At 40.1% G+C, this 27,918-nt stretch overlaps 1 protein-coding gene across 1 annotated transcript; it reads right to left on the bottom strand.

Annotated features, from left to right (window-relative positions):
- Positions 1 to 1,898: 1,898 nt before the first annotated feature.
- Positions 1,899 to 24,118, bottom strand: otud6b (OTU deubiquitinase 6B). Its single transcript, XM_060824421.1, has 7 exons — positions 23,971 to 24,118; positions 15,901 to 16,055; positions 15,331 to 15,429; positions 14,849 to 15,161; positions 11,040 to 11,101; positions 3,772 to 3,878; positions 1,899 to 2,275 (listed from the first exon to the last, which is right to left on the bottom strand). The coding sequence occupies exons 1-7, from the start codon at positions 24,038 to 24,040 to the stop codon at positions 2,191 to 2,193; spliced, it is 891 nt and encodes a 296-aa protein (XP_060680404.1). The 5' UTR covers positions 24,041 to 24,118; the 3' UTR covers positions 1,899 to 2,190.
- Between the last annotated feature and the right edge of the window lie 3,800 nt (positions 24,119 to 27,918).

Here is a 27,918-nt window from a genome sequence, read left to right as displayed (position 1 = left end):
CCACATGCAATTTATGACTAAATTTTCCACCTAATCGTCTCTCTCCTGGTCTTCATAAGTCTATCAAAACCACCTTTTTTGTTCCTGTGAGTGTTTCTAACTCGGCCAGCATTTATTGCCTGGAGTTCAGTTAAGAGTTCGTAACATTGCTGTGTGTCTGCAATCACATAAAGGATAGATCAAGTACGGATGGCAGATTATCTTCACTACAGAATATCAGCAAACCAGATGAGTTTTTAATTATACTAATGGTTACATGGTGGCCTTGCAGTTTATTCCAGATTTTCCTTAGATTAAATACAAATTTCACCAAGTGCCGAGGTGGAATTCAAATACATATTCCCTAAACTTTAGTCTTGGTTTCTGAATTACTTGCCAAGTGACATGCGCTGTTATCAGCTCCCTTACCACAACATTTATCACATTGTCCTGCCCATGTCACCCAGCTTCCTGTGAAACATCTTGGAACAATTTGTTAGGGAAAAGACACTAAAGATGTGCAAATTACTGTTTCTTACTTTGTCCAAAAATAGAACCAACAAGTGTTCATCACCGTAGAACAAACATTATTCATGTTCTGTAAAAAGAATTTGTTTTGATGTATCTCATTACTCAATAAATAGATACCCAAGTTTCAACATTAAAGAAAAACTGAAAGAACTGCGGATGCTGTAAATCAGAAACAACAACAAATTGCTGGAAAAGCTCAGCAGGTCTGGCAGCATCCATGGAGAGAAATCAGGAGTTAGCATTTCAGGTTAAGTTATCCTTCCTCAGAAAGGTTCAGAGAAATTCCAGCAATTTCTGTTTTTGGTTCTGATTTACAGCATCTGCAGTTCTTATTTTTATTTAGTATTCAACTCACTGCCACTTCTCTTTTAAGTATGCCCACCTTGAAGAAAATCTGTTCCTTCTCTGACGGAATTTCCATTCCAATCTATTTTCTTGTCCATTCTAAGGAAGGATCACTCAACTCAAGACATGAACACTGATTTCTCTCCACGGATGCTGCCAGACCTGCTGAACTTTTACAGCAATTCCTGTTTTTGTTTCAACATTAAAGTGTTTGCAACTGCTTCAGTCTTAATTATCATAAAACTTGTTTACGATATTGTTGGTTTATTCAAGATGGTTGGTGATAAGCTCTTGATAAATTACAATGCAGAACTCCAAACGTATCTGACATATTGAGGCATCTCGTCTTCAAGCTATATCAAACATCTCTTTGCCCTCGACTCCTAAACAGTACATGGAAGTACTTTTAGTTCTGCATTGGAATATACATTTCCCTCAGAAGTGCATGTTCATCACTTTAAAAGCTACAAACGGCATTTATGTTTATTCAGGAAAGTTTTAAGTAAGATTTAAGAATTATTTTTACTGCCTTCTGAAGGTCAAACTCCTGATATTTACGTATGTGTTTCTTGCACATGTGGATCCAAAAAGATTGGAACATACATGACAATGCTGTCTGTGGGTTAATATTCAACAACCGTCAACTTGGCTGAAGCAGTAAACAGTATCTATATTCCATTTATATGTTTATAAAGGAGAAACTTGATAGGCAATCTTCTGTGATTGAAAGAAAGCGGTTTCTGATTCCACTTCAAAATGCAAATAAATAAATTAATTGATGATCTCAACTTATTTTATCCAATCCACATGCTGCATGCAGAGTCATTTTCAGCAGTTAAGAAAAATATTCAAATGTATAAATCTTTGCAACCTGCATTATATTTGTTGCAAAACTGAATGGCATAAAATCTGTAATGTGCATTACATGTGTGAGCTACAACACTGAATGACAGGTAAAAGTGAAATGCTACAGAACAGCATTTTTGTTTTTACAGAACACTTCATGGATCTCTGACTGAGACAACCTACAGGGTTCATTTCCATTGTTATTCATATCTGAAATTTTTATTTGTCTCACTATGCACAGCATATACTGAACAGCAGGATCATTGACATTATTTAACCTCAATGAACATATGCAGTCTTAATTCAGCTTTTATTGCTGGTCTTCACACCACTGAATGGTTAATCAAAAAAAAAGTGAAATACGCATCATTATCAAATTCTCCACATGAACCTGTGCACACAGCACAATTTTTAGCTCAACGTGAAAATTACAACAGAGAAATTCTAATACTTTGATGTAAGAAATAGAATGTAAATACTGATCAATATTTAGCATATGTCTTCTGTAGGTAGGTCAGTTAATTGTTCTACAGAGTTATAATGTTCTCCTAAACCATATGCATGCCTCATGTACCTGTAAACAAAAATAAAGTATTCAATATCAAAAAAAGTAAGAAACAGATTTTACAAAAGAACAAGCAACGTTAGCACAATTAGTTCCAATTTTATAACAGCCCCAAGAGTGGGTGAACTGCCGACTCATTTCTTTTTTACATTAGCAATTCAATTATTACAAGATAGCAAACATTTGAACTACACTGACAAGGAATTCATTCTTCATAATTAGAAAGTTATTGCTAGCTATTCAGATATTTCCTGGTTTAATTTAATGTTTAATATTTAATCTGTGTTTATCTTAAAATAATATCATTATCTATTATATTAAAGTGTTGTACCCTCCAAAACTAAAGTATTTAGGTGGTTTCGCAGCTGGATGTACATAGCTCTTGATATATCTGACTTCTGACGCATTAAATTGAGGAACTTAAGACAGCATTTCTCATGCAATTACTGTTTCATTTTCCTCCCCTGAGAAATGTTCATCATCAACTTAGGAAATGTCAGAACACACTGGGCTTTTGTCAGCTCTTGTTAACTTGTCAACAACTTGTCCAACCAACAACATACAGCCAAATTACATTCACAGCAAGGGGTATGTGCTCAATGTGTAGGTGACATTGGGTTTTACACTGAGGTCAAATTTATAAAGGAACAGTAGATAAGAAATCAGAGGTGTGCAGCAGAAAGCGGACAGCCAGGACTGAAACATTAAATGAAGAAAGAACAGGATTTAAAAGTTCAATGCCTGATAACTGAGACCAGTGATGTTGAAATCAAAAATTGATCTGGGGGGCAACCTATGCTAAAGAAATTTGAAAAATAATTTTCTAATAGTACATTGGCCTTTAATCCTTTTTATGTTTTGGTTTTTCTTCCCTTCAAGTTTTACTGATTCCTATACAAAAAAGCATTGCACGGTTATTTAACTTTTAGATAACAACGTCAAGAGTCATGCATTTCCAGCTGAAACAATCATCTAAACACCTATTATGTAATCTTCATACCAGGAAATCTTCCTGATGAATGGCTTATGCCCAAAACATCAATTCTCCTGCTCCTCAGATGCTGCCTGACCTGCTGTGCTTTTCCAGCACCACACACTAGGCTAGAAAGTATGACAGCTAATTCTAAAATGAAATTACTCAACACCCAAAGTTAATATAGGGACTTAAATATGAAATGGGAAGTTTGATCCACCTACCCTATAGATATCAGATGTAAGCAAGTATGTTATGCAAATGAGAAACGCAAGTAAAATTTTGTTCCTGTTCTGAACAACACTGTCCAAAGCAGAGTCTTAAGGCCATCCGGCGTTGCAGGTGCAACAGTTGATTCAAAGCAGTACTTGTACAACCATGAGAAAAGGCCTTATAACTGATGCAGAACAGGGAAAGATCTCTTCGTAAATATGAATATCTGCCCCGGTCAACTTCTCTCAATCTGATGGAAAAATACTTGCCAAGTATTATGGTAGTTTGTAGTGAAAAATTGTACAGAGTTTCTACTTACACTAGAATTATTGATTTCTTTCCATACTCTTCACCTACAGTGATTGGAGTAGAGTCTGCCTGTATCACCTCCATTGGCATTTTCAGAATGTGAGACAAAGCCCTCAACTGCAAGGAATTAAACAAATATTATATATGAGAAACAAATCAGATATTATTACCATTTTGCAATTTTGAACTAACCTAAAAGTGTAAGATATATCAAGATAGTATATGCAGTTAATAGAGTCCCGCATCTTTGGGATAGCAAGTTGAATCAATCTAAACAGATTATATCGCACGAAACACAGAGCTGGTTTAAAAATAAATTCTTTATTGATATCTGCTCGAAATAAATCATGTCAAAAGCATTAAAGGTTTGAAAGATAGGTCTCCTTCTTATCGGAAAGATGTTGTGAAATTTGAAAGGGTTCAGAAAAATTTACAAGGATGTTTCCAGGATTGGAGGATTTGAGCTATATGGAGAGGTTGAATAGGCTGGGGCTGTTTTCCCTGGAGAAGAGGCGGAGGAGGTGATCTTATAGAGGTTTCTAAAATCATGAGGGAAAATGATTGTCTATTTATCCTAAGTCTCTTCCCTGGCTTGGGGGAGTCCAGAACTAAAGGGCACAAGTTTAGGGTAAGAGGGGAAAGATATAAGAACGACCTAAGGGCCAACTTTTTTCACACAGAGGGTTGTACGTGTATGGAATGAACTGCCAGAGGAAGTGATGACGGCTCATACAATTGCAACATTTAAAAGGTTAGGTCCACCCTTTCCTCCCTGACCTATCACCTTCATTCCATTCCCCCACTCACCTACTGTACTCTATGCTACTTTCTCCCCACCCCCAACCTCCTCTAGCTTATCTCTCCACGCTTCAGGGTCTCTGCCTTTATTCCTGATGAAGGGCTTTTGCCCGAAACGTCGACTTCGCTGCTCCTCGGATGCTGCCTGAACTGCTGTGCTCTTCCAGCACCACTAATCCAGACTATGAATAGGAAGGGCTTGGAGGGATATGGGCCAGGTGCTGGCAGGTGGGACTAAATTGGATTGGGATATCTGGTCGGCATGAACAAGTGGACCGAAGAGTCTGTTTCCGTGCTGTACATCTCGATGACTCTATGATTCTAGAAAGGTACATAATTTCAATTAAATTAATACAGTTTTTCCAAATGAAATGAACACTTTCATGCATTTATTTTAAGACGACAAACAATGCCTGTGGTATCACTACAAAAGATAAGATAGCATTGAGGTTGAATCGACTAGCTGAAGAAATCTAATAAAGTCTATCACTGGCACAAAGGTTCTAGAATTTGTGCCTGAATTTCGATATTGGACTTGGAAAGCAAAACTGATTTTGTAAAGAAAGAAATCAGGCCAAGAATACCCTTGGCAACATCCCCTTTGAGGTGGTTGCTGGAGTTCAAGGATATTTAAATCAACTTGACTTCCCACCACACTCGTGCAAGATACTATTATAAACCAAGGAGCAGGAGAATCGACGTTTCAGGCATGAGCCCTTCTTCAGCTCCTTGGATGCTGCCTGACCTGCTGCGCTTTTCCAGCAACACATTTTCAGCTCTGATCTCCAGCATCTGCAGTCCTCACTTTCTCCATTATTATAAACCACGAAACTATGGCATGTTAATACAGACAGAACTTACTGAAATCTGAGAAGGCTTCCTTCACTGTTGTTCAGATCATTTATGTGATAAGTCAACATTAGGCAGGATTTCCCGGTTTTCAGTTAATGTGATGTAAGACCATAAGAAGTAACAGCAGGAGTAGGCTGTTCAGCCTTTTACGTTTGCTGCACCATTCAATAGGATCATGTCCAGTGTTTTCCCCATAACTTTAGATTCCTTTATGATCAAGCATTCAAATATCTATCTATCTAACTTACCTTTAAACAGTTCTCTTAGCAAAGAGTTCCAAAGACACTCAATTCTCTTCACTTCAATCTTAGATTAGCACCACTTTATTCTGAGTCTATGTCCCCTGGATCTAGACTCTCCCATAAGGGGGAACCATCATCTTAGCTATTACCCTGTTAAACCTCTTAATAATCCTAAACTGCATCTATGGGACCAACTTTCATTCTACTAAACCTGAATAGACTTCAGCACGTTTAGCCTTTGCTCAGAAGACAACCTCTTAAAAGTCAGGATCATCCGAGTGAACCCTGTCTGAACTGCCTCCAATGAAACAATATCTTTCTGAGAAGGTTTGTAGCTCAGGTTGAGGTTCTGGATGTAGGTTTGCTCACCTGAGCTGGCAGGTTCGTTTTCAGATGTTGTGTCATCACACTAGGTAACATCTTCAGTGAGCCTCCGAATGAAGCACCAGTGGTATAGCCCGCTTTCTATTTGTATGTTTGAGTTTCCTTGGGTTGGTGATGTCATTTCAAGTGGTGACATCATTTCCTATGGTGATGTCATTTCCTGTTCTTTTTGTACATGAACAGAGTCAGTTGATTTCTGAGCAATAAACCTAAACAAGCAGACAAAACATATCCAGAAACCCTAGCCACTCTCCCCTACATCAAAAGACATCTTGGAAATGACTACCAGACTACTCAGACTCCATGGCATCATGGCACAAACCCACATCATCTAATGAACTTGAAAGACCCTATACAGACAACAAGCAAAATTAATGTCATTTACAAAATACCTTACAAGAACTGTAACAAACACTATATGTGAACAAACAGGCAGAAAACTAGCCTCCAGGATACATGAACACCAAGTAGCCACAAAACGACATGACTCACTCTCACTAGTATCCTTACAAATGGATGAGGAAGAACACCACTTCGAGTGGGACAACACATCCATCCTTGGACAAGCCAAAAAGAGACATGCACAAGAACTGCTAGAAGCATAGCATTCCAACTGGAACTCTATCAACAGACACATCCACAAACACAATGTGGATCCCATTTAACACCCTCTGAGAAGAACAGGAAATGACATCACCATAGGAAATTATGTCACCAACCCAAGGAAACTCTAACATATAAATAGAAAGTGGGCTACATCACCAATGTTTTATTTGGACGCTCACTGAAGATGTTACCTCGTATAGTAATGAAACGTCTGAAAATGAACCTTCCAACTCAGCATGCAAATCTACATTCAGAATATCTACATTTGGAATACCAAAACTGCTCACTGCAGTCCAGATATGGTCTCACAACACCTTGAGGCAGTAACATTTCCCTACTCATAATCCAAGCCCCTTGAAATAAGGGCCAACATTCCATTAGTCTTCCTGCAGCATCCATGTGCTAGCATTCTCTGCACAAATGTCCCCAAGTTAGTTTATGTTGTAGTTTTCTGCAGTGTTTATACATTCAAATAATATCTTGTCCTTTTGTTTCCCTTCCCTTCCAACATGAACAACTTCACATTTTTCCACATTGTACTCCGATTGCCAACATTTTGCCCACTGACCTAACCTATCAAAATTTCTCTGTAAATCCCTTTTCCTGCCTTTACACCTATATCGGTTCATGGCACCTGCTCCATCATGTCTCAGAATAACCTCTCTAAAGCAACCTTTTGTTCTTCACCTTGTGTATTATGCAACTGTTTTCCTTGTGAAGTAGCGCAGCAGAAAAGCTCACCATTGACAGGATCTTCTGGCAATCACACCATTGGCATTTTACTTGAAACCCAGTTGCAAACTATTTCAGATGTTGCAAGCCAAGACCTGCCCTCACATTGTGAGGCTGGACCATTAACATGCAGAGGGAAAGCTCACACTGTGCTTCACAGGCAGGGACCTGGAGGTGTTGGTGAATAGGGTGCCGAAGAGGAAGACCATCCTTTTCAATCTCACTGCTGTTGAAGGCTATGACACCAGACCCACCCACTCTGGAGCCAGTTAGCAACCTGGTCAGTGCTGAAGTCAGGTGAAGCAGGATTCCCAGACCTGGAAGAAGGTCAATAATCCTCTGTGTTCCACAAGGGAGTGTGCCACCATTTTCATTCTGCTACATTACATTCGCAGGGTCACCAATCTTTTTAACTCTGTACACATATCTCACCAATGGTCATGGAATAAAACTCTCATCTTTGCATCCATCATTTCAGTTAATGGTTCTCACCAATGTAATATCCAAAATTACTAATCATTTCTGCCCACAAGGCTTCCTACACTCATTATGAACCTCCTTACCATTTCTCTTGCTCATACATCATCACTAGCGGCTCTTCCATCATCTTCAATCCATTCCTTTGTCACAGAACAAGAAAAATTGGCCCATAACATCCCGTGGGAATGAGAACATCTCAAAGGACAATCACTCTCGTAAGCATCATTGTGCTGTAGGACACTGCTCTTCCATTAACATCAGCATTACCACATGCCTAATGTGCTTTTACTCAGACAACTAATTCTCTCCTCTTACGCAGGCAATATCAGAACAAACTTTTGCAAAGCGATCAACGCTGGAGTCCCTCAGCTCCAGCTTTACCTCCATCTCCAAGGAGGATTTATTGGCAAGGCTTCCACTTTACCCTCCACCAGCTCAGACACTTACCCCTCAGTGAGAACTCTATCTAGATTAGACTCGGTAGCACACTCTGGTGAGACATCACGTCAACCGATCAAAGAACAAATGCATCAGGGTCTCTGGCACTCAGGACTGCCAGAGGCTAGCCCTTGTAGATAATGATCCCAAGGTCTCAGGCAGAAATGGTTTGGTAAAAATGCACAAACAGGCACAGGAACACTTGCAAATTTGTCAGAGGAGGGAAGTAAACTGAACTGAAGGATGAATGAGTCTACCTACATTTATCAATATGACACTGGTTCTGGTATGTGTAAATATCTGTACATGAGTCTGCATTCACAGAGATATCATTACAGTGTAGCCAAGGCTGAGCACCAAACATCTAAAACGTATTCAAACTTTAGATGGACAGGTAAAATGATCAAAGAGGTTTGAGCGGGGGGGGGGCCTTGTTATTGAAAACGAAACCAATGCAATGTTGTGAAATATTGTCACAGGAAATCTCGATGTGGAATCAGACTGGGTGTAATAAGGAAGCTATAACATTAGGAGTTGTCTAAAAGCCTCTGAACACAGAGTGGTGGATGGGGAATGGCATTAAACAGGAAATTAGAGATGCATTTAATGAAGTACTACAGCAAGCTTGGGAGATTTTAATTTACATTTGACTAGGCAAATCACATGTGCATTAATTGCGTAGCGGATTATTCCACTTCATTGAGGTAGCACACTGAAAAATCATGCCCACTATTCTCAGAGTCATCACAAAAGTTCCAGATTTTAAAAATGTAGTAAAATATGCTCAGAATACTGCAGCAAATAATTCACCCCCTGCCACCATCTAAAAGGTATAAGTCAAGAGTGTGATGGAATATTCCCCACTTTCCACCATGAGTGCAGCTCCAATAACACTCAAGAAGCTTGACACGAGTTACGACACGGCAACTGAAATGATTAGCACCACATCTGCAAACATTCACCCCTCCTCGAGTTACACTCAATACCAATACTGTATACCATTTATAAGGTGAACCCAGAAATTCACCAAGGCTTCTTAGACAGCACCTTCCAAACCCACAACCACTACCATCTCAAGGCAAGAGCAGCAGGTATATGATAACAACAAAAACTGCAACACCCCCTCCAAGGTTCCCACCATTCTGACTTGGAAATACAATATATCATCATTCCTTCATTGTTATTGGGTTAAAATCCAGAAACTCTCTTCCTAAACAGCAATATGGGTGTGACTACAGCAGAGGTATAGTCAACTCACCATCATCAACTTCTCATGGAGAACAAGGATAGGTAACAAATGTTGGCCAAGTAACACCTACATGCCATGATGAATTAACAAAAATACATAACCCATTTATTCCTTTTCTGTTTTATTTTCAGAACGGAAAAGAATGACAAGTGGGATTCCACATTCTGAAACTTGAAAGGGTTCAGAAAAGATTTACAAGGATGTTGCCAGGGTTGGGGGATTTGAGTTATAGGGAGATGTTGAATAGACTGGAGCTGTTTTCCCTAGAGCATCGGAGGCTAAAGGGTGACCTTATAGAGGTTTACAAAATCACGAGAGACATGGATAGGATAAATAGTCAAAGACTCTTCCCTTGGGTGGGTGAATCCAGAACTACAGGGCTTAGGTTTAGGGTGAGAGAGGAAAGATATCAAAGAGACCTGAGGGGCAACCTTTTCATGCAGAGGGTGGTCATGTACGGAATGAGCTGCCACAGGAAGTGGTGGAGGCTAGTACAATTGCAACATTTAAAAGACATCTGGATGGGTATATGAATAGGAAGGGTTTAGAAGGATATGGGCCAGGTGCTGGCAGGTGGGACTAGATTGGGTTGGGATATTTGGTCGGCATGGACAAGTTGGACCGAAAGGTCTGTTTCCGTGCTGTACACCTCTGTGACTCTATGACTCTACAAGGATCAGTGCTCATGTCATTGCTTTTTTTAATCAATTAACAATGAGATAGAGGCAAAGAGTTATACAGCACAGAAACAGACCCTTCAGTCCAACCAGTCTATGCTGACCATAATTCCAAACTAAACCAGTCCCACCTGTTTGCACTTGGCCCATATCCCTCCAACCATTCCTTATTCATCTACTTATCTAAATGTCTTTTAAACATTGTATTTGTACCCACATCTAGCAGTTCCTCTGGAAGTTCACTCCACACATGAACCACTCTCTATGTAAAAATATTGTTCCTCATGTCACTTTTAAATCTTTCTTCTTATAAGTTTGGCCACTAGTCCTTATATCCCCACCCTAGGGAAAATATACCCCCACATTCAAATTGTCCCTACCACTCGTGATTTGATAAACCTCTATAAGGTCACCCCTCAACCTCCTACATTCCACCGAAAAATCCCAGCTTATCCAGCCTCTCCCGATAACTCAAACCCTCCATTCCTAGCAACATACTGGTAAATCTCTTCTGAACCTTTTCCAGTGACCAGGTGGGACAGAGCACTTCAGAAGAGGCATCAGCAACGTCCCAACTCCTATACTCAAAAGGTCTAAGTAATGAAGGTAATCATACTCAAAGCCTTCTTCACCACTCTAGCTATATGTGATGCAAACTTCAAAGAATTATGACAGCAGTCTATAATTCTAACAGTTTGTGATGGGCTTGCTTAGTTAAATTATAGTGTAAATATTAACTTTTGTATTATTGGACTGCTAATATTACTGATAAATTAGAATATAATCTAAGTATAGTTGCAGTAAAATATCAATTCCTTACCTCAAGTTGTCCACCCCAGGCTGCTGTGTTGGCTACCTCATCACAGTACTTTTCAAATTCCTCTGAAATGGAGATTTTTAAAAAAATTTTACAGGAAAATATAGTTGCAGAGAATATCATATACTGTAAAGCATATTTGTTCAACCAAAAGACTCGGGTAACTATTTTCAACCCTCAGTTAGCAATTCAATACAGAGGAATATCATAAATAGACAGACACCTACATCTTACCAGTTTGCGGCATCCCAATGTATCACCATCACAAAAATTGCATTTTGAAGCATACGAACTTCAAATACAACTCCAGAGGAACCTGGATTATCCGAAAACCAATTATCTGAAAACTGGATTATCCGAAAGAGATCTCGAGGTCCCGATAGAAACATTACATCAAAGCCGTGTTTCCAACACTAATCGCGTCTTTTGTTTACAGTGATTAAACAGGCACCTTCTCCAAATGACTGACCTCCCGCCCTCTCTCTCTCCCCACACACTTTCCCTGGAGTTCTACAGGGGGGGTGTACCCTAAACCCCTTCTCCCGATAATCTGTCCAACATTGTCCTGTACAAGGCACACGTGGAACCTGTCAAAAGGTTGCAGTAAAAAGTTGTGTGTGTGGCTGTGTGTGCGCACGCGCTATTTGGAGACTTACCCAACAAAGGCTGCTGGAGAGGGGGTGAGGGCGGACAGGGAGGGGAGGGGCGGTGAAGGATGGGGTTTGGGGTCAGGGGGTCGGTGTTGGACGGGTTGGGGGGGCGAGGGGTCGGTGTTGGATGGGGTGGGGGGCAGGGGATGGAGTTGGGGGATGGGGTTAGATGAGGTTCTGGGGGTGGGTGGGAGACAGTGTTGGAGGCAGGGCCTCATGCTCTGTGGGCTGGTGCAGTCTCCTGAATGAGGAGCAGACTTTAAAAACTCCGAGCCCCAGGGAAAAGGCATTTAATCGATTAACCGAATAATTGATTATCCAAACGAAATCGTGCCCGCCCATCTGTAGGTTCTCCTGTAGATCCAAATGATAAATCCCTGATATCACGAATGAGAACATAAAAAACAAGAGCTTTCGGCTATGGGCCCTTTCAGACACACTCTACATTTGAATAAGATCATGGTTATATTCCACCTAAACTGAAATTTCTAATCTTAATCACAAATTTCTTCATTCCCTTAGAGTTTAGTGTATATTAACTTTACTTAATTGTATGTTGGTCATGGAAATTTTCTCATTAGGAAGCATCATTTTCTCCTTTTCACATCTTAATTCACACCCATTTCACATCTCTTTCTCTTTGACCACCAATAACAACCTTTCGTCTTTGTACTGAACCTCACCACCATGTTCCCACTTGCTCTTCCTCTATTTTTGTCTAAAAACATGCAGAGACATTTTCCAACTGCTATCAATTCTGAATAAGTCATACCAGTCTCAAAATATTAACTGTTTCTATCTACAGATATTTATCGGACCTGCTGAGATTCTTCAGCATTTGTTAAAGATGTGCCAGAGGGCTCTATGGGACATTAAGCTCTCTCTGTCTACTACACACCCACCGGCGTTAAAAGCACCTAGCAAGGGCACATAATGTTCAACCCTTGATCAAATGCAGGTCTGATGTGAAATTAGGGTGCCTGCCTTTCACGTGTTGAATAAAATGGAATTGGGTCCTACTCAGATTTAAAATAGAAACCTTGCTAATTTCTTGAATTAATGTCAACATGAATAAACATACAATCTCCTTTTATGCATTCGTACCAGCTTCCATCTCTGGAGAGAACATTTTAATTGTAAATGCTTTATACTTTACACATTTACACATCAGTATTCTGATGTACTTAAGGAAGATATGATTTGTCTGGTTAACACATTAAAAAAATATTTTTCATGTATCTCAGTACAAAATAAATCAAACCATTTATATCTAAGTTTCTTCAGAGGAAGTTTTAGCTAAATTCATTAATTGAAAGAAAAATTGATGACCAATTCCACATTTTACCAATTCCTTGAATGCCCTCCAGCACATCTCCTCCACTTCCCGCACCTCTGCCCTCGAACCCCATCCCTCCACAACAAAAATAGAACCCAAACCCCACCCCCAGTTCTCACCTTCCACCCCACTAATCTCCGGATACAGTGCATTGTCCTCCGCCATTGCCGCCATCTATAATCAGACCCCACCAAAGATACATTTCCCTCCCCACCCTTATCAGCATTCCACAGATACAATTCCTTCTGTGACTCCCTCATTAGGAACACACTCCCCACCAACCCACCCTCCACACCTTGCACTTTCCCTTTCCACCACACAATGTGTAAAACCTATGCCGTCATCTTTGTCCAAGGCCACAAAGGATCTTTTCACATCAGGTAGAGATTTTGCTGCATACCCACCTGCCTCATCTACTGTGTCCGTTGCTGTCAATGTGGTCTCCTCTGCATCAGGGCGACAAGATGCCAACTCATGGAGCGTTTCAGGGAACATCTCTGGGTCACACGCATTGTCCTATGGCTGACCACTTCATCTCCCTGTCCCACTCCCCAAGTACACGCAAGTCCTGCACCTCCTCCAGCACCAAATCAAAGTCACTTGACAAGTGGAGGAAGAATGCCTCACCTTCTGCCTTGGGAGCCTTCAAGCACACAGCATCAACATCGACTTCACTAATTTCCAAATTTCCCCGCCCCCCACCTTATCCTAGAACCAATCCTCCAACTCAGTACCACCCTCTTGACCTGTCCTACTGTCCATCTTCCTTCCCACCTATCAGCTCTACTATCTTCACCAACTTATCACAATTACCCCCTATCTGCATCTACCTATTACCTTCCTAGTTACGATCCCCTAGTCCCAGCCCCATCCCCATTTATCGCTCAGTGCCCTTTCCCCTCCACATTCCTGATGAAGTGCTTGTGCCCAAAACGTCAATCTTCTGTTCCTCAGATGCTGCCTGAGCTGCTGTGCTTTTCCAGCACCACACTTTGACTTTAACTCCTTGAATAGCTGATGTGCACTATCTATCCCACCATACCCATTTCTAATTTTCTCTAATTCAAGCTTCAAGAATGAGAGACATGGATATTAGTACACAAAAGGATTCCACTCAACCCATAATATCGTGTTAAACTTTCAACTGGACTTACTTAGATTAATCCTTGTACTTCACCTTTTGATATCTAAAAGTTACCTATTTGATATAAACATCTCAGCATGAAATAGTGCATATTCTGCATTAACATACTTCCATAATATACTAAATAAAATAAATTAAAATATCATAGACTTTATAAGATAATATCAAAATGGGAAATTTCTTATCAAAAGGAAATGTGTGACAATCAAATATAAAATGACTTTTTGGGTCACCTTTTAGCAGTAATTAATCAACTTAAAATGCTTCTAAAAAGTCCAGTTACGTATTTTTCAATAGAGTCTAACTTCCTCAAGGGTTTTTACTGTGAAAATTCTCATCAGTAGAAAAGACAGCAGTTTCTGAATATCCACTTTTAACCACACATTTGCCATAAAGTGTTAAAAAAAGGTTTACAGCTATCTTTAAATAAGACATAATATATGGTCAAGTTCACTCATGTTCACTCTTGTATAGCTAATTTGGGAATGCCTTGTGAGCAGTGCATTGAAGATATGCTCATTAAGGTACACAATGGACTCTAAAAGAAAAACAGCATTTTTGCTTAAACATCACAGTAGTGTTGCTCTTTGTGTAAAACTGTCATACTTTCAATCATATTTATAATTAAACTATTAATTGAACCAATAACTTCAAGCATTTGAAGCAGTACAGTAATACTTACCAGGTGTATACACGTCTCCTGTATTACAGTTGGTTAGAAAAGGCAAGAAATCATCTGCATGACTTCTCATGTATTCAGCTGCCTGTGTCCTTAGATCTGCAAGGGTCAATAGACTGCCCTGTTGTTTAAGTTGATCTTCAATAGCTTTATACATGCAGTGACCATCAGATGGGATCTGTTTGATCTGTAACTGCCTTTTAGCAAGGATTTCAGCAAGTTTTTGATTTTCCAGGTGCCTGGCTCCTTTCAAATTTTCAATTTCAGCTTCAGCTATTCTCTCTTCTCGTTCTCTGTCCTGAGCGGCTTTCTTCTCCTTGTATTGGAGTTTGAAAATATATATATTTTTAAAATGATTAAAATCAAATAATAGAAAATATCTTTGAACACTATTGTGTACTTAAAACAATGCACTTGCCACATGTTTTAGTTTAAAACAATTCAAAAGGAAAAATAGGACCACAATATTTCAGTCAAAAACATACCCTTCTCTTCTGTGCCTTAGAAATGCGAGATGGCTTAATTGCTTTACCATTTTCAATCTCCAACTCTAAATTTGCAAATCCATTAGTACATGATTCAACCTAATGAAAAAGAATATTATCAGGACATAAAACATATCTCAGATACCTATTTCAATATATCTTTGCAGCATTTTTTCACATTAAAATTATAGCCTTGTTTAGTCTGGCTAAACTCCAAAAATAGTATACCAAGGCTTCCTGATACCTTAACAATTTGATATCCTATGTGAATGAAATCAAATTGAGGATACTACAAGTCTTAAGTACATGCATCAAGTAAATTCAAACTAAACTGATATATAGAATCTATATTTCCCTCACAAGAAATAAAAATGATATTTTTTTTTCTTGTTACTGTTGTGCAAGTAAATTATTTTATAAAGCAGCAGGACTTAAAAAGCACAACTTTAAAACACTCAATAACTTGGTGATTGCAAAGAAATGAAGTTCCTTATACATGAAGAAAATACATAATAAATTACAACTTTTGATTAGTTACTCATGAATCTAAATATAAAACCATTTCCTCACCGTACTAGACTTATCAAGTGACCGAGTGAGCTGTATAAGTTCCTCCTCGTGCCTCAATTCCAATTCAGCCTCAAATTTTGCAACTTCCTCTACCAGCTGTTTTCTTCTTTTCTTGTCATTCTTAGCAACAGCGTTTTTCATTGCCTGTATTTTCGCTGCAATTCAAAGTGAAGGTGTAATGCTCAGCATTTGTTTTTTGCACGTAAAAATGAAAACATTCTACGCAGACACAGAAAGAAGACATTCCTATCAAGATGTAATTTAATTAAGCAACTCATTTAAATCATAAGAAGTAATGGTTTGGTGCAACTTAATGGCTTGTTCCTCTGTTTCACTGGTCAAAGGAGAATCATATGTAACTCAAAGGTTGTGAGCTAACTGCTGGAAAACAGGACTGGAATAGGTTGATGCTTGTAGAATAGCACAGTCTTTTCCATGCTGTAAGATATCTGTCACTCTATAAATCTAAATGTCAAACTTTTTTCCCTCTCCATAGATACTGTCAGACATGCTGAGTATTTCCATAATTTTATGTATTCACTTCAAAAGGACAGTTAAGGGTCAACCACATTTTTGTCAGATGTCAGATGTCAGACCAGCTAAAGATAGCGGATTCTCACCATAAAAATACATTGGTGAACCAGATAGGTTTTTACAACAAGCAATGATGGTTTCATCACCACATTTATTGTGACTAGATTTCAATTTCTTAATTATTAGTTGGAGTTTATTACTTAATGGCGTTTTAATGGAGTTGAAGATGCTTTAATCTTCATGTAGATTGGGATAGGCAGCCATGAGGAAGAATTCATAGTGTATTTAGGATAACTTTTGAGAAGAATATGTTGCAGATTCAACCAGCAATCGGGCTTTTTTTGATCTGGTGATGTGCGATGAGGTAAATTTAATAAATTTGTGTCTCACAAATTGGATGGAGATTTTTTTGAAAGTGTGACCAAGAAAGTAGATGAAGGCAGTGCAGTAGACATTGTCTACATGGACTTTAAGCAATGCCTTTGACAAGGTAGGAAACTGCGTGGTAGATTGTTCAATAAGGTTAAATCTCACAGGAGGAGAAAGTGAGGTCTGCAGATGCTGGAGATCAGAGCTGAAAATGTGTTGCTGGAAAAGTGCAGCAGCTGAAAATGTGTTGCTGGACTGATTCTTGATGAAGGGCTTATGCCCGAAACGTCGAATTTCCTGTTCCTTGGATGCTGCCTGACACTGCTGCGCTTTTCCAGCAACACATTTAAATCTCACAGGATCCAGTGAGCGCTAGCCAACTGGATACAAAATTGCCTTGAAGGTAGACGACAGAAGGTGGTGATAGAGGATTATTCTTCAAACTGGACACCTGTGATTGGTGGTATGCCACAGGGATTGGTGAATCCACTATCATTCATTATTTATATAAATTACTTAGATGAGAGTTTAGGAGGTATGGTTAATAAGTTTGTGGATGACATCAAGATTGGTGGTATACTGGACAAAGAGAGACTCAATAGGCTGGGACTCTTTTCCCTGGATCGTAGGAGACTGAGGCTCTATATAACCAAAACAGGAATAGCTAAGGTAGATAGCCAACAGCATTTCCCCATTGTAGGGTAGTCGAAAACTAGATGGCATAAGTATAAGATGAGACTGAAGAAGTACAAGAGAGTTTAGAGGAGCAATTTTTGGTGATTGGAACAGGCTAGCAGAGGTAGTCATGGAGGTGAGTATAATTTTCCATTTAAGAAACATTCGGACAGGGATATGGATGGGATAGTATGGAGGAATATGGACCAAACACACGCAAATGAGACTAAATTAATTGGGAAAACTGGGCAGCATGGACAAATTGGGCTGAAGGGCCTGTTTCCATATTGTAAAACTCTATGACTCTAAATGATGTCAGAGGAAAACATAGGAGCAAGTGATGAAGGGCTTATGCCCGAAACGTCAATTCTCCTGCTTCTCGGATGCTGCCTGACCTGCAGTGTTTTTCCAGCACCACATTTCTTGACTCAGAGGAAAACATCCTCTGAACCAGTGACCATAACATAGTCGAATTTAACATTCAACTTGAGAAAGAAATTTGGGTCAGAAACAACTGTGCCAAAGTTAAATAAGAGTAATAACAAAGGGATGTGGGCATAGCTACACAAAGTAGACTAGGAAAGAAATTTGCAGCAAACACAGTGGAAGAACAATGGTTTATATTTAAGAAAATAACTGGCTCACAACAAAGATATATCCAATGAGGAAGTAGGACTCTTGGAAGGGATTAAGCACAGAGAAGTTAAGGATAATATCAAATTTAAAAAGAACATACATTTTAAACAAAGATTAGTGGTAAGCAGAGAATTTAGGAAGTTTTAAAAACCAAAAGACAAACAAGAAAATGTGGGAGAAGATAAAGTTTAAGGGTAAACTTCCAAGTAACATCAAGACAGACAGGCGCAACTTCTTGAAATTTATAAAAAGGAAAAAAAAGAGTTGCCAAAGTTAATGCAGGTCCACCAGAAAGCGAGGTTGGGGAAATAAAAACGGGGAACCAGGAAAGGCACAGGAGTTGAATAAACACTTTATATCAATCTTCATTGTAAAAAAATCCTAATAGCATTGCAAAATTACTGAATTTTCAAGGGGCAAAGGGAGGATAGGAAATTAATTGCAATAACTATTAGTCATATCAGAAAAAATGTACGAGGGAAATTGATGGGGCTGAAGGCTGGACTTGATGGGATGCGTCTTAGAATATTAAAAGAAGTAGCTGCAGATTTCATGGATGTCTTACAGTAACCTTTCAAGAGTTTTCACGTTTGGAAAACAACCCCCAGGGGGATTAGAAAACTGCCCATATGACACCTTTATTTAAAAATAGGAGACAAGCAATACATAACTAGAAACCAGTTAGCTTAACATTTGCTGTTGGGAAAGTTTGAGAACCTATTAGAAATTATCAATAACAAAGCATTTAGAAAGCTGTAACATGATCAAGCTGGGTCAATATTGACTCACAGTGAGGAAATCATGCCTGAAAAAAATTAATAGAACTCTTTGAGAATGTAACAAGCAGGATAGATGAGCTGCCAGAGGAAGTGGTGAAGGCTGGTACAACTGCAACATTTAAAAGGCATTGAATGGGTATATGAATAGGAAGGGTTTAGAGGGATATGGGCCGAGGGCTGACAGGTGGGACTAGATTGTGTTGGGATATCTGGTCGGCATGGACAGGTTGGACCAAAGGGTCTGTTTCCATGCTGTACATCTCTATGACTATGGCTCTATAGATAAAGCAAAAGCAGTGAATGTAATATATATGGTGCTTCAAAAAGCATTAAATAAAGGTACCACATGTTAGGCTATTTAATACAATAGCAGCCCACGGTGTTGCAGGTAGCACATCAGCATGGATAGAAGTTTGGCTAACCAATAGAAGACAGAGAGTTAGGATAAGGCAGGCATTTCAGAATGGCAACCTGTAACTAGTGGAGTGCCAAAGCGGGTAGTGCTGTGCCACAATTATTAGGTGGGAAGGCAAATTCTGAGAATGACACAAAAAATTCACAGATGGATACAGATAGACTAAGCAACTGGGCAAACACTTGGCAGCTGGAAGATAACAAGAGAAAATGTGTCTGTATGCACTTTGCAGCAGCAATAGACAGACTGAATATTATTTAAATGAAGAAAGAATACAGAAGCCTACAGTAAAGAGGGATTTGGGAATTCTCATGTGTGGATAACAAAAAGATAGCAGTCACATTCAGCAGGTAATAGGGACGGCAAATTGAATGTTAGCCTTTATTTCAAAGGGCATGAATCTAACAATAGGGAGTTCTTGTTAAAACTATGCGAAATTCTGGTAAGACCACAGTTGGAATTCTATTAACGGTTTTGGGCCCCTTAATTAAGGAAAGATTTACTGGCATTGCAAGCAGTCCAGAGAAGGTTCAGTAGGTTGATCTTGGGAGGGACAGTCTTATGAGAAGATTGGGCCTATATTTAGTGGTATTTCGAGGAATAAGAGGCACCTTATTGAAACACAGAAGATTCTTTCGGGACTTGGCAGGATAGATGCAGACAGACTGTTTCTCCTGGAGGCCAACTAGGACCAAAGGCCATAATCTCAGAGGAAGAGGTCACCCATTTAAGGCAGAACAAGGAACAGCTGTTATGAATCTGTGGAATTCTTTACAAAAAATGTTGTCGAGTCTAGTGGTTAAGTATTCAAAGGTTAAGATAGGCGGATGTTATCAGGAAGACAAAGGTCGTGGAAAAAAGGCACGAAAGTGGAGTCAAGGATCATCATATCAGCCATGATTTCACCGAATTGTGGAGCAGACTTGACAAGCATCATCTGTGCCAACATCTTATGATTTTATACTCCATCAGCTGCAGTGGTAGGATCTGAACCAATGTTAACACAGATTGGCATCTGGATTACTAGTCCGGTGACAACACCAGAATCTTGTAACACGCCAAACATTTTTGACATTTTTCAAACCAACAATCTCTACCACCTCAAAAGGAGAAGGGCAGCGAATGTCTGGAACTTATCCCCTAAACTACACACCTCCTGATTTGAAAATGTATTACCATTCTTTTATTATCAGGCCAAAATCCTGACACTCCCTTCTGATGAAACAGCACTGCAGTCATTCCTAACCCAACAAGTCATCCAAGGCAGTGGCTCAATACCACCTTCTCAAAGGCAATTTGAGACAAGTAACAAATTTGGCTTCCTCATTGACATCAAGATCCAACCAAACCATAAAAAGTGAAAATAAAATCTCAAGATTAATTCAGTAATAATTCTAACTGCTGTACACTTCTCAGGCAAATGAACAAACAAAATTGATTTGGCTCAGCATTCACAAAGTGTTATAAACAACTTTAAGACTTCTTCAAGGAGTAGACACAAGAAGCAAGTTTGCATGGTTAAATTTTCATAAATCTATAACCCCTTTACTCTTAATTATTATAATAATAACAACCTGCTTATTAATCTGTCTCACAGCACATTGCAGTAAGGGAATTTGTTCTTAAAAAAGGGCTTTCTGCCAAAATTTAAAATATAAAGAACACAAATGCTTACTACTTTAACAGCATTATCTATTTTCATCAACTTCACAGTGTTTTAAACGGCTTGGAGCCCTTAACACCTATTTCTACAATGTTAGGTTTTTCCTTGCACTACTAAATCACAAATAGTTAAAATGTTTTAACTGTGTTCATGATGTAAACTCAGTACATACTCATTCAATTTCCCTATTTAGACCAATTGGTTGAACAAAAACAAAGTCTCTATCAAAGTCTTTCCCTTGGTTTTGGTTGTAGGTCTTCATGGGACTCAACAGGCCAAATCTTGACCCATAAATCTTTGGGTAAATGGGGCAGATTGTCCCATGAGGTAGCGAGATAAGGAGAGCAGGGTTTGCTTCCTTTTCTTTCTTCTCAGCCTCATCATCAAAGTATAACACAGCTTGATGGACAAGGAGTTGCCATTTTAAACAATTGATAACACTTCCAGTTACTGATGTCATTACTGCTGTACTTCAGGGGAGCTTCAGAATTTTTTTTAGATTAGATTACTTTTTAGATTAGATTACTTACAGTGTGGAAACAGGCCCTTCGGCCCAACAAGTCCACACCGACCCGCCGAAGCGACAACCCATCCATACCCCTACATATACCCCTTACCTAACACTACGGGCAATTTAGCATGGCCAATTCACCTGACCCGCACATCTTTGGACTGTGGGAGGAAACCGGAGCACCCGGAGGAAACCCACGCAGACACGGGGAGAACGTGCAAACTCCACACAGTCAGTCGCCTGAGGCGGGAATTGAACCCAGGTCCCTGGCGCTGTGAGGCAGCAGTGCTAACCACTGTGCCACCGTGCCGCCCCTATCTGTAGTGTTCTTTCTGTCCTTCTTTGAAGCACTAGACATTTGAGAGTTGAAGCAATATGAACTTGCAGGAAGATGTGCTTTATTCTTATTTGCAGGAAGATTCAGCCACAGTGTCAAGTTCATTGTAAGGAATTGTGAGTGTTTATCTGAATGTTTGCAGAGCTGACTTCAAGAAGGACAGTAGCAAATGTTTAGCAGGTCCTTCCACTGAATCTGAGAAACCTCAGTACTGCACATACAACAAATGAAGAAAGGAAGGATAACAGAGAATTACTTATATATTATTATTCTTTTCTCCTTTGCTTTCATACAACACTTTTTTCCAATTAAACACATTCCGTCAGAATCTACATAAGTCCCAAAATAACTGTTGTACTGTTCCATTCAAAATCAATAACACAGTCTGTTCAGACTATCTGTATTTTGCTTTTTTCTCATTTTTGGTCTGGAACTGTGAGTTGTAGTTGAGACCTGAACTATGCACAGCAGCTTGATTTTTTTTAAATTAAAAAAAAAACAAAAGACAGATATTCACTGTTAAGAACTGGCCTGCAAAGATACTGCAGGTTAACTACTGCTCAAAGAACATAGTCGATGATTTGCCACAAAGATGTTATGATGTTGAACTGATCAATCAAGGGAGGCCTGCTGCTGGCCAGCCAATCACAGAGTGTATTACAAGGAAAGAGAAACCAAAGAGTCAACTTGCTCTGACTGGGTTTTGGTACTAGCAGCTACCTGATTTTGTTTTCTGGTTTTGTTCTCTCTAGTTGTTAACTTGTTGAAGGTTCTGAGAAAAGAATCCCAGTTGTAAGAAATAAGTCAGTCTCCAGAAGATTTGCGAAAGTTGTTTATATTGATTGGTGGCTTTGAAATTCAAGCAAGACGAAGTGCTGCGTTCCTGTAACATAACCAAAGAATTTCACAAATGCCTGGTATTCATTGTTGAACCTGTTATCAAACCCGCAAATTATTTTTCTTTTTATTAAATTTATCCCTTGGTGACAGAGTGGGGGCTTCTGTTCAAAGAAGGGGTTGGCTTAGATCGTAGATATTAACCAGGTTATTTTTGTTTACATTATAAACTTGGGGTCCAAGCTCTGCTATTTGTAAAGTCTGGTTGGGAAAAGTTCAGGGTCATTGAATGTTTTTGGATCACAATACAGAAGAATATTGTGAAACTTGGAAGGGTTCAGAAAAGATTTACAAGGATGTTGCCAGGGTTGGAGGATTTGAGCTATAGGGAGCGGCTGAATAGGCTGGGGCTTGTTTTCCCTGGAGCATTGGAGGCTGAGGGGTGACCTTATAGAGGTTTATAAGCACATGAGGGGCATGGATAGGATAAAGACAAGATATGTTTCTTGGGGTGGGTGAGTCCAGAACTAGAGGGCATAGGTTTAGGGTGAGAGGGGAAAAATATAAAAGAGACCAAAGGGTAACTTTTTCACACAGAGGATGGTGTGTGTATGGAATATGCCATCACAGAAAATGGAGGAGCCTGATATAATTACAATATTTAAAAGGCATCTGGATGGGTATATGAAGAAGAAAGGATTAAAGGGATATGAGTCAAGGCCTGGCAAATGGGACTCGGTTGCGTTAGGCTAGGCTAGGCTATATGGTCAGCATGGATGAATTGGACTGAAGGATCTGTTTCTGCACTGTACATCTCTATCACTCTACAAATCTAGTAACTTGATACATCACAAACCAGCTGCCCTGCCAACTGAGCTAACCAACCCCACAATTAATGTGGGAGTTGCCAATTGCAAACGTCAATGTGAACGCCCAGTGGTGGGTGAAAAGCATGTTCCTGTGCAAAGTGAGTGAAGGGTAGGGAAGAAGGCGTGCATAACTCTTCGCGACAGAAGCATTGATTTTGTGTGTGTGCAAAGAACAATCCAGATACAGACATGGGGCTGTTGAGAACCGAAGGGCGCTATTTGCAGCAGAAAGGGGCAGCTGTGATCACAGACCAACTGTGAAAGAGAGGTCCTGACCACGGGCTGGAGGAGCCAGGCTGGACCTGGACCCGGTCCCGGTCCCTCCCAAACCGGGTAAACAGCAGCTGGCGATGGCTCCAGGCCTCCACTCACCAGCAGCAGCGGCCTCCCCCAGGGCCAGGAGCCGCTCTCTTCCTCCTTCACAACCTCCCCGGGCTTCACCTACCCTGTAATTCTTTCCTCTCCTTACGGTGCTTTTTGAAAAGCTTCTCCTCCTCCGTTTCTATTTCTTCCATCCTTTAACTGCACCGCAGCCTGTGAACACAGAGAGAGAGAGACCTTCCTTGTGCAGAAAGAACATCCCCCCTTTCACCTTTCACCTCTAACCCCAGCCCTCATTAAAGCTGCACCACACTGAGGCTACCTTCAGTCAAAACTAAACACACATCACTAATTCACTTTACTTTCATGGAAATAATAAATTCAATTATCAATTATTGGACCAAACTGCAACCATATTTTGAATAAGCAAGCTTAAATACAAATTCAGTGAACAATTTGTATTGATTCAACTCACAGCATATGAAAACATTGCAGAATAACATTTGACCCCTCGTTACATAAGGCTGGGATGGGGTGATGAACCATGTCTGTATTTGTCACAATTTAGCAAATTATCACCTGCAGTTTTGTCATGTTTCTTCCCACTTGTCCTGTAATTCCGGTGTCTATAATGCTTTTTGCACACGTGCCACAGCGAGATTATCCCATACCTTTTTTTAGGTTCACTCGTGGGACATTAACATTGTGTCTGGCCAGCCAGCATTTATTGCCCGTCCCTAGCTGCCCTTGAACTGAATAGCTTGCTTGGTCATTCCAGAGGGCAGTTGAGAGTGAACCACATTGACGTGGTCTGGAGTCACATGCAGGCCAGACCAGGTGATGATGACAGATTATCTTCTCTGATCAATATTAGTGAACGAGATGGGTTTTTCCATTACTCAACAATAGTTTCACAGTCATCAGTAAATGGAGGGATGAATGTCAAGATCAATATCTGGAACTCAAATCTCACCTGGGCGCCTGGACCTTTTCACTAATCCTTCTCCCATTGTCTCACACCTGCTGCCCCCCCCCCATCCCTGGCACATGGTCCCCCACCCGCTTCAGTGTCACCAACAATCCATGTCCATCTTCTCTGCAATGTCACCAGTACCCAAGCCCCCCTTCCTGCCAATATCCCTGCCTACTGTTTCACCAACACCCACCCTTCCACAATCAAAGTATCTCTTAACTTTATTTCTTCAGAAGTAGTCACCCTGGGCTGTAATTGCAAGCCTGAATCAATTAAAGATACATTTTAAAGAGGTAGAAGGATGGAGTGATTTAGCGAGAACATTAAAAATCTTATTGCGCAAATAAAGGCACAATAACTGGAGTGATTAAATTGGGATGTTCAAGACACCAGGATTACAGATCCAGGAGCAGAAGTTTCTATGACTTCAGAAAAGATTTACCAAGATGTTATTGGGAATAGAAGTTTTGTGTTATACAGATAGACTGGGACTTTTTTCACTGGAGCATAGGAGGTTTATAATATCATGGAGGGCATAAATAAGGTGAATAGCAAAGGTATTTTCCCTAAGGTGGGCAAGTTCAAAATTAGGGGCATACCTTTGAGGTGAGAGGAAAAAATACTAAAAAGGACATGACAGACAAATTTGTTACACAGAGAGTGGTTAGTGTGTGGAATGAATTGCCAGAGGAACCACAGGAACAGTTACAACATTTAAAATACCCAGGGACCTAATAAAGGGTGTGATAAGTGCATGACTAGGAAACATTTGGAGTGATATGGGCCAAACACAAGCAGATGGGACTAGTGTAGTTTGGGAACATGGTCAGCATGGACTAGTTGCATTGAAAGGTTTGTTTCTATGCTCTATGACTCTATGACAGGAGTGGAGTCATAGTTAGATATGATACTGAAGAAGGCAGTTGTTATATTTGCCTTTAGTAGTGAGTACATTGAATTTAGAAGTTGGGCGGGCATGCTGCAGCTGTACAGGACATTGGTTAGACCAATTTTGGTATGGTTCTTGTCTCCCTGTTATAGGAAGTATGTTGTGAGACTTGAAAGGGTTCACAGAATATTTACAAGGTTGTGGCCAGGGTTGCAGGGTTTGAGCCAAAGCTAGAGGTTGAATGGGCTGGGGCTACTTTCTCCAGAGTGTTGGAGACTTAGGGGTGACCTTATAGAGGTTTATAAACTCATGAGGGGCATGGATAGGATAAATAAACAAAGTCTCTTCCCTGGAGTGGGGGAGTCCAGAACTAGACGGCATAGGTTTAGGGTGATAGGGGAACGATATAAAAGAGACCTAAGGAACAACATTTTCATGCAGTGGATGGTAAGTGTATGGAATGAACTGTCAGAGGAAATGCTGGAAGCTGGTACAAAGGCATCTAGAGGGGTATATGAATAGCAAGAGTTTAGAGGGATATGGGCCAAATACTGGCAAATGGGATCAGATTAGTTTAGGATATCTGGTCAGCGTGGACAAGGTGGACTAAAAGGTCTGTTTCCATGCTGTACATCTCTATGACGCTCTGACTCTACCCTGTGACTTCACTGTGGCTGGAGGAGATTACTGAAGCAGGGAGGTGTAAAAACAAGGATGAGTTTTTTTTAAATTAAAGCATTGTTTAACCAAGAATCAATATAGCTCAGCAAGCATGAGAGTGACAGATGAACAGAGCTTGGTACAAGTAAAGAGATATGTGAGTTTTTCAGGTGTGAACTGAAATAGTTGGGTCTAGTGGTAATGCAGGCATGGGAAAGGGTTTCAAAAGCAGATAAACTAAGCCAGGAATGAAGTTTTATGATGATACAGACATGGAAATAAATTGTCTTAGTGATGGTGTGAATATATAACCAGAAGATCGTCATAAGATCAAAAATAACATCAGCATTGGAAACAGCCTGCGTACCAGAGAGAGGGATACAATCAGTCTCTCGGCATTGGAGCTTGTGTGTATAAATTTTGTGTTTCCAGATATTTAATTGGAGAAACCTTTTGCTTATCCAGTACTGGATAAGCAGTTTGCTAGAATAAAGAACAACACCCCACAGGACTAGGCCCATCGGCCCTTCAAGCCTGAGCCAACAAATTTTGCTCTTCCATTCTAAAAGTGTCTTCACTTACAGGATCCATATTCCTCTATTCCCTTCCCATTCGGGTATTCATCCAGGTGCTTCTTGAATGCCGCTATTATGTCTGCTTCAACCAACTCCTCTGGTAGCGCGTTCCAGGCACTCACTCACACATCTCTTTTAAAGTCCCTCTAACACCCAGCATCTTGATCCTGTGTCCTCATGTATTTGATCCCTTCTCCCTGAGAAAAAACTTGGCAGGTTTGTAATAGTTGAGGATTCAAGAGAGGTGACAATGAGGTTGAGCTGGATGTTCCATATGAACATAAGTATTAGCAGTATGCGTAGGCCATTCAGCCCCTTGAGTTTGTTCCACCATTCAGTAAAATCATGGCTGATCTGAATGGAGCTTTGAATTCACATTTCTACCTGCCTTGATTACTTTTCATAGTCTAGCTTAGCAAGAATCTTCCTGCCCCTGCCTTAAAAATATTCAAGGACTCTGATTTCACCACTATTTTGAGGAAGAGAGTTTCAAAGGCTTACACCAACACTCCAACAGAAAAAAAGTCAACTAATCTTAGTTTTAAGTGAGCATCTCTAACCCATTTCCACCAACCCTATCCATGTGGAGACCTCGCCTTTAACTGTCCTCCCTAAACACATTGCATTTTAATGATGCCTACTGTGATGCTCTATCTACTGCTGTGGAGGACATCATGGTGGAAATTGCCAAAAATCACCTGTTCTGTAGCCTACCATACCACCCCATGCTTTTTCACTTACGTGTCCACACATACAGCTTGAATACCTCTTACACTTTCTCTGTAGCCTTTCCCTGCATTAACCTTGACTCTTCCACCCTTTTTGGCAGCCGATCCTGCTGCCACTACAGGCCCCTTCCTCTTGCACACTTCTCAACATCATGATCCACAGGACTGTGATCACCCAGATATCTGACCACCTTTGACAAGCATTCCTTAGACATGATTGACCAAACCCTGACTGTTGTGTTTGCAG

The sequence above is a fragment of the Hemiscyllium ocellatum genome, chromosome 4, assembly GCF_020745735.1.
Source record: "Hemiscyllium ocellatum isolate sHemOce1 chromosome 4, sHemOce1.pat.X.cur, whole genome shotgun sequence".
Taxonomy (NCBI): Eukaryota; Metazoa; Chordata; class Chondrichthyes; order Orectolobiformes; family Hemiscylliidae; genus Hemiscyllium; species Hemiscyllium ocellatum.
This window is presented reverse-complemented; position numbering and strand designations above follow the sequence as displayed.